General features: G+C 49.5%; 1 protein-coding gene across 6 annotated transcripts in view; it reads right to left on the reverse strand.

Annotated features, from left to right (window-relative positions):
* The window catches only part of LOC101042438 (cyclin-dependent kinase 11B), a 32,954-nt gene extending 29,839 nt beyond the window's left edge, over positions 1–3,115 (reverse strand). For 2 of the 6 annotated variants that reach the window (XM_039474542.2, XM_039474539.2), the window contains exons 1-2: positions 3,008–3,114; positions 1,515–1,638 (exon numbers count right to left, since the gene is read on the reverse strand). In XM_039474542.2, the coding sequence (XP_039330476.1) occupies positions 1,515–1,625 (111 nt within the window). In that variant the 5' untranslated portion in view covers positions 1,626–1,638; positions 3,008–3,114. Of the gene's footprint in view, positions 1–1,395; positions 1,443–1,514; positions 1,639–3,007 lie in introns of those variants that run through there. The other 4 variants (XM_039474545.2, XM_039474540.2, XM_039474541.2 and 1 more) reach the window with 4 other exon arrangements.
* Positions 3,116–8,059: the final 4,944 nt, after the last annotated feature.

Below are 8,059 nucleotides of genomic sequence, written 5' to 3' on the forward strand. Positions count from 1 at the left end.
TTTTTTTTTAGACAGAGTTTCGCTCTTGTTACCCAGGCTGGAGTGCAATGGCGCGATCTCGGCTCACCGCAACCTCCGCCTCCTGGGTTCAGGCAATTCTCCTGCCTCAGCCTCCTGAGTAGCTGGGATTACAGGCACGCGCCACCATGCCCAGCTAATTTTTTTTTTGTATTTTTGGTAGAGACGGGGTTTCACTATGTTGACCGGGATGGTCTCGATCTCTTAACCTTATGATCCACCCGTCTCAGCCTCCCAAAGTGCTGGGATTACAGGCTTGAGCCACCGCGCCCGGCCTTACTCTGAATGTTACAACATATAAAAAGCTTTCATTCAAATCCCATGACATAAACGTTACAATCCCCTGTAATTGAAAACCTGAGATCAGAAATCAAAAAACAGCACGTATGACAAAGGACATCAGATTCTATGCCGAGTATGTTAACTGCTTATATGAACCCAAAGTGAGTCCTAAGGAGTACTTTACAAACCAAATACTTGGTGATACCTCAAACGGTACAGGCATACCTTGGAGATATTTTAGGCTTGGCTCCAGTACACCACAATAAAGTGAGTCGCACAAGTGTTTTGGTTTCCCAGTGCATATGAAAGTTGGTTTAGGCTGGGCCTGGTGGCTCATGCCTGCAATCCCAGCACTTTAGGAGTCCGAGGCCGGTGGATCACCAAAAGTCAGAGTTTGAGACCAGCCTGACCCACAGGGTGAAACTCCGTCTCTACTAAAAATACAAAAATTAGCTGGGCATGGTGGCAAGCATCTGTAATCCCAGCTACTTAGGAGGCTGAGACAGGAGAATTGTTTGAACCCGGGAGGCAGAAGTTGCAGTGAGCCGAGATTATGCCAATGCACTGCAGCCTGGGCAACGGAGCAAGACTTAAAAAAAAAAAAAAAAAAAAAAAGCTAACAAAGTGAGCACATGCTATTGGAAAAATGCTCAATGCAGAGTAGCTACAAACTTTTAATTTGGAAAAATTACAGTATCTGTGAAGCGAAGTGCAATAAAACAAGGTATGCCTGTACTCGCAAACATCCCAGAATGACGTTAGGAATCTTACTGAAAGAGGACTTTGCCAACCTCTTACCCAATTATTAAAAAGCTTTTCTGAATACACTTATGCTAACCAAGAAGGGTGTAAAACATTTCCATTAATTTCAAGGCAAGTTCCCACTATATTAAAAATACTTGGAAATAGTATTATGAATACACTAATAACGAAATGATAAAAATTAGCCCAATTTTCCTAATGACTTAACATTCAAAACATTTTATTCTCCACGTATGCCCAATATAGATACAGCTTTAGTGTATTAACAATCTGCCTTGATAACTGAATATCTTGAATATTTTTGGTAATTTTTAGAATAGATTTTGGGCTCACCTGCGACATTTGGAAGTACAAAAGAACTTCACCGAAGAAGCGTTGTTCTAATGGAAAAATGAGGGCAAAGAAATTAAATCTCCTTTAAGAAAACCACTTACTTAAAAAACATGGCTTACATTTTTTAAGCGTTTTATCTCTGCTTTCTCCTCTTGTTCCTTCCTTCGTTTCTTTTCCTGAAGAATTTCATCTAAAGTTTTCACTTTCCAAGAGTCCTTTTCATCACCCATTTGAGTTAAAACACTGCAAAAAGAAAAATAATTCAGCCTGCATCAGGACACAGCAAGCTATGGTTAGATGCCCCGTTGTTTCTGAACACTTGAACTTAGTCACTTTTGGATTCAGAATAAATCCTCGTTAAGAATGAGACGTTTTGGCCAGGCACAGTGGCTCAAGACGGTAATCCTAGCACTTTTAGAGGCCAAAGGATTGCCTGAACAAATGAGTTGAAGAGCAGCCTGGGCAACATGGCAAAACCCCCAATCAGCCAAGTGTGTTGGCGTGCGCCTGTATTCCTGGCTACTTAGGGGGTTGAGGCAAGAGGATCACTTGAATCGGAGAACTCAAAGCTGCAGTGAGCCAAGATTGCCACTGCACTCCAGCCTGGATGACAAAGACTCAGACCATTAAAAAAAAAAAAAAAAAAAGGTTAAGTTGTAGGCTGAAGCAGGTGGACCTCAAGGTCAGGAGCTGAAGACCAGCCTGGCTAACACAGCGGAAGCCTGTCTCTAGTAAAAATACAAGAATTAGCTGGGCGTCTGTGAGCCCAGCTACTCGGGAGGCTGACGCAGGAGAATCGCTTGAACCCAAAAGGCGGAGGTTGCAGTGAGCCGAGATTGTGTCACTGCACCCCCCAGCATGGGCTACAGAGCAGACCTTGTCTCAAAAAAAAAAAAAAAGGACAAGTTGTGAGCCCCGCAAAGTGGCGGGCTGTGTACTTGTAGGGACTCTGCAAGCTGAGACAGGAAGGCCGCTGGAGCCCGGGAGGTCCCGTGTGCTCACAAACAGCCGCAGCGCTGTAGCAGGGCGACAGAAAGCGAGGTGGGTTCCGAAAGACGGCTGCTTGAAATCCAGTCTCTTCTCCGTCATTCCTGAATGCTCTTGGGACACGCAATTCCCTTCATTTTAGTCTTCTGCACAACCAGAGTAACACCACCTACGTGACGGTACCGACCGCGGATGAAAGATCCATTTAAAGGCTCTTAGCTCGGGACCGGCCACTCAGCACACACTGCTTTTACTCAGAATCCGCTAGAAAGGCCACTGGGGCTCCGCGAAGCCACCAGCACACTGGACAGCGCCGAGGCCGCGCTGAAAGGCGCTCCGAGACGTGCTCGCGAACCAGGCCACCTGACCCGGGCGCGGGGCTCCGTCCTGGGGCTCCGCCACGCGCGCCTGAGGTCCAGGCTGGCAGGCGCCGGCTCCAGGGAGCGTTCGGGCCCGCCGCCGCCACCACCCGAAGTTCCGCGCGGGATGAGACTGGCCGGGGAAGCGAGGGTGCCGCTCGCCCCCGGCCCCGCGTCCGCCCAGCTCCGAGTCCTGCCGGGATGGGAGAGCACTGTGCGCAGTTCTCGGCGCGCTCCCACATCTAGTCCGCCCGATCGCCACTCACCCCTACGTCGCCGCCGCTGCCGCCGCCGCCGCTGCCGCCACCGGTCCAGGAGCCTGAGAAGAAACAGCGAACAGCGACCGGGGCGCGCCAGGAGTGTCGTCACTTCCTGCGTTGGCGCCTAATGATGACGTAGGCCGGCCTCCGCCACAAAACTCGAGACCGAGACTGGGGCTCGCCCCGAGCGGCACTTCCTGTATCGGCGCGGATTGATAAGACAGCGCTTGCTCAGGTCCGGGACTCCGGAAGAATGAGCGCCTTGAGCCGCACTTCCGACTTCGGCGCGGGCAGGTGACGCACGAATCCGGGCGCCGAGCCGAGCGACGCCTGCTTTGGGAGCAGTTTGCGCCTGCGCGGAACGCGTGGCCGGTCGCCGGAATCCGACTGCGACCCTTCCGGCAGCCATGCCCGCGCCGGCCGCGAGGCTTGGGACTCCGCGTTAGAACCCCTTGACCCCTGAGGACCCCGGTCTGGCGGGCGGGTGGAGCCCGCCCCGTTTACCTGCTGGTTACGTCGTGAAATGCGTCTTGTAAAGGCCCATCCCGGAGTTTAACTCTGAGCCTTATGCAAAAACAGGGCAGGAAGAGCTTTTACGATGTGATTTTATTTATTTGCGTATTTACAGTCGGAGTCTCGCTCTGTCGCCCAGGCTGCAGTGCAATGCCGCGATCTCGGCTCACCGCAATCTCCGCCTCCTGGGTTCAGGCAATTCTCCTGCCTCAGCCTCCTGAGTAGCTGGGATTACAGGCACGCGCCGCCATGCCCAGCTAATGTTTTGTATTTTTAGTAGAGACGGGGTTTCACCATGTTGACCACGATGGTCTTGATCTCTTGACCTCGTGACCCACCCGCCTCAGCTTCCCAAAGTGCTGGGATTACAGGCGTGAGACACCGCGCCTGGCACCTGGCCTAATTTTTCTATTTTTGGTAGAGACAGGTTTCTCCATGTTGGCCAGGCTGGTCTCGAACTCCTGACCTCAGGTGGTTCGCCCTTGTTGGCCTGCTAAAGTGCTGGGATTACAGGCGTGAGCCACCGCGCTTGGCCTTATACAATGTAATTTTTATTTATTTTTTTGAGAGGGAATCTCACTCTGTCGCCCAGGCTGGAGTGCAGTGGCCCAATCTTGGCTTACCGCAACCTCCGCCTCCCGGGCTCAAGCTATTCTCCTGCCTCAGTCTCTTAAGTAGCTGGGATTACTGGCATGCCCCACCATGCCCAGCTGATATTTGTGTTTTTAGTGGAGACAGGGTTTCCGTATTGGTCAGGCTGGTCTCGAACTCCTGACCTCGTGATCCGCCCACCTTGGCCTCCCAAAGTTTTGGGATTACAGGCGTGAGCCACCATGCCTGGCCTTTTACCATGTGATTTTAAAGCTGACAGTGCTTGTGCAGACAAACTGGGTAAGGTGCCAACCCCTAACTCCCAGGGCCCCACTCCAAACCTATGGAATTAGAACCTTCCAGGAGAGGTGGACAAAACGACTAATTCCCTTTTCATATGTCAGGTTATCTTCTTGACTTGAAAAGTCACATCCTGAATCTCAGGACGGAGACCATGGGAGAGACACATCTGTATTCACTGGGCCTGAAATGGGAAAATGTAAAATGGGAGAAGAAATTGACTAGGGCACAAGAAGGGCGATGGGTATGGGAATTTTTTTCATCCTGGAAGGAAATGCTTGTTTTGTGTATCCAAGCTCTCATGTTGCTTCCTGAGTTCTCAGTAATTGGGGAAATCTATTATTTATTTATTTATTTATTTATTTATTTATTTATTTATTTTTTTTGAGACGGAGTTTCGCTCTTGTTACCCAGGCTGGAGTGCAATGGCGCGGTCTCGGCTCACCGCAACCTCCGCCTCCTGGGTTCAGGCAATTCTCCTGCCTCAGCCTCCTAAGTAGCTGGGATTACAGGCACGCGCCACCACGCCCAGCTAGTTTTTTGTATTTTTAGTAGAGACGGGGTTTCACCATGTTGACCAAGATGGTCTCGATCTCTCGACCTCGTGATCCACCCGCCTCGGCCTCCCAAAGTGCTGGGATTACAGGCTTGAGCCACCGCGCCCGGCCTATTTATTTATTTATTTATTTATTTATTTATTTTTATTTTTTTTTTTTTTGAGACGGAGTTTTGCTCTTGTTACCCAGGCTGGAGTGCAATGGCGCGATCTCGGCTCACCGCAACCTCCGCCTCCTGGGTTCAGGCAATCCTCCTGCCTCAGCCTCCTGAGTAGCTGGGATTACAGGCACGTGCCACCATGCCCAGCTATTTTTTTGTATTTTTAGTAGAGACGGGGTTTCACCATTTTGACCAGGATGGTCTCGATCTCTCGACCTCGTGATCCACCCGCCTCGGCCTCCCAAAGTGCTGGGATTACAGGCTTGAGCCACTGCGCCCGGCCCTATTTATTTATTTTTAAAGAGAAGTCTTGTTCTGTCACCCAGGCTGGAGTACAGTGGCATGATATCAGGTAACTGTAACCTCCGCCTCCCAGGTTCAAGCGAATCTCCTGCCTCAGTCTCCCTAGTAGCTGGGACTACAGGCATGCACCACCACACCTGGCTAATTTTTGTATTTTCAGTAGAGATGGGGTTTCAAGATGTTGGGCACGCTGGTCTTGAACTCCTGACCTCAGGTGATCTTCCTGCCGGTCTCCCAAATTTTTGGAATTACAATCATGAGCCACTGCACCCGGTTGAAACTCTCCATTTTACCCTTCCTTTGTGAAATCTGTGAGCACCCAAATGCAGCCATTTATGTCAAACCCTAAGAAAATCGACGCTGGAGGCCAGGAGGAGGGGGTGGCCTTGCACTTTTAATGGGAGCTGCCACAAAGGCCTTTCCCAACCAGAAGTTTGGGTTAAGCCTTCTGTGAAGACCCTCCGTGAGCAACAGCCAGCCCCACCAGTTAGCAGAGGCCACCACCGCACAGGCTCCTGTTGCCGCTGATGTCTGTGTCAGGACAGCTAACGCAGACTTCCTTCTGCCTGCAGAAGGCTGCCCTTGTCCCAGCCCCTGAGACGAGCCTGTGGATGAACCCTGGATTGCAATCCTTTGCTGTTCGCAAACAGCGTCTTGTTTTTGCGAATTGGTTTCTCTTGCTCATTTTAGGTTGCTAGAAGCTGGTGTAGGCAATAAGAAGCCAGCCTTCATCATTTCAGTAGCATAAACACCAGAGTCACAGAAGGAAGAAAACAAAGCAGTCCGTATTTAACATTTATTTTACTTTGCTGAGGAAAAATCATAGCGGCTACCATGGCTGCTTAGACAAAAATAACGAGGCATCCACAGGATTAGTTACACAGTATCAACCCATCACCACAGCAGAATTAACCAGTGACTCCCTAAGCTAACAGAACCATTTGCTAGAAAGCACTAGTCCAGTAATAGAAATACCGAAATGGGTCACATACAAAACACAATAAACATATGATGTACTTTTAGTTCTCCATAGTTTGGAATAAAGGAAATAGAATTTCGCTCTGACATAGAAGATTGTTAACGAATTTTCAAGTTTTCCCATGTGGGGAACGTTGCCCTGACTGTCCCTTTTCAGGGTGGCGCCTCCCAACACCACGTGGGCAGGTCAAAACTCTCACATCTGCAGTCAGTCTGAAAAAGCAAGTCAGCTGAATGCCACTTTTAGCTGAAACACAAATGAAATGTGACAGAAAAGGGGACTTTGCTAGTTGGAACAGTTTCCAACTGAGTTTCCACGAACAAGGATCCAGCAGTCATCAAACTGACATAGACGGCGCACAGGGAAAATGGAAGAAATACTTCAGCAAAGCTGCAGGTTTCTGGGCTCTGAGAGTAGATGACCCACTCTTGCACCCTTAGCCAGGACACGAAGAACTAGCCAGATTTATCAGGGAGCTGGGACACTCTCCTTCTATGAAGTAAGGCCCCTAGCAGTGTGTGTATGTATGTTGGGAAAGAATAATGCCCCTAGTACAATGTTGGTCAAGGCAAAAGAGAAGTCTATCTGTAATGACGTTCTCCCTGCTTCCAACAGTGAAATACTTTCAGGCCTCAGGACATCATTTCGACAGATGGCAAAAGCTGTCTTGTTCCTGTTACTCCCACTGACCCACCTAAGTGATCCTCTGGGAGCGTGGCAGCAGCAAGCAGAGCTCACTGGTTTTGTGGCAAGGATTTTATTTATTATTATTATTATTTTTTGAGACAGAGTTTCACTTTTGTTGCCCAGGCTGGAGTGCAATGGCGCGATCTCGGCTCACCGCAACCTCCGTCTCCTGGGTTCAGGCGATTCTCCTGCCTCAGCCTCCCGAGTAGCTGGGGTTACAGGCACGCGCCACCATGCCCAGCTAATTTTTTGTATTTTTAGTAGAGATGGGGTTTCACCATGTTGACCAGGATGGTCTGGATCTCTTGACCTCGTGATCCACCCGCCTCGGCCTCCCAAAGTGCTGGGATTACAGGCTTGAGCCACCGCGCCCGGCCTGTGGCAAGGATTTTAAAGGCACACTACAAAGCAAAAAAGAAAAGGAATGTACAAAGCAGAGTTCTATTTGGCTGATACTCTCTGTACAGCTTTCTAAGATGACCACCTCTGACTCAGCATGTTAATTTTTCACAAATTACACATTTTGGGTTGTGCAAGTGTTCTCCTGTTTCCAAGCCGGCAGGTTATTTTAATACTGTTATGCTGGCTGGGCGCGGCAGCTCACGCCTGTAATCCCAGCACTTTGGGAGGCCGAGGCGGGCGGATCACCTGAAGTCAGGAGTTCAAGACCAGCCTAAGTAACATGGTGAAACCCTGTCTCAAAAAACAAACAAACAAACAAACAAACTGTTATACAGGGAATTGTGACTGTCGGATTTTCAAAATCTTTTTATGCCATTCAGTAGGGGAAGTTTCCTTGAAAGCCAGAGAGCTGCACATCTGTAAGTATCGATGCAGGTAAGCAGATGACCCAGTCCAGGAGGTGGTTCAAGAGTTGTGTGTGTTTACAAAGGCACGGACAGTGACCATGGACACACGCAATGGCAGTCACGACATGCAGTGCCAGTGTTTCTGTTAAGCACGTCTGT

Source organism: Saimiri boliviensis, chromosome 11 (assembly GCF_048565385.1).
Source record: "Saimiri boliviensis isolate mSaiBol1 chromosome 11, mSaiBol1.pri, whole genome shotgun sequence".
NCBI classification, from domain to species: domain Eukaryota; kingdom Metazoa; phylum Chordata; class Mammalia; order Primates; family Cebidae; genus Saimiri; species Saimiri boliviensis.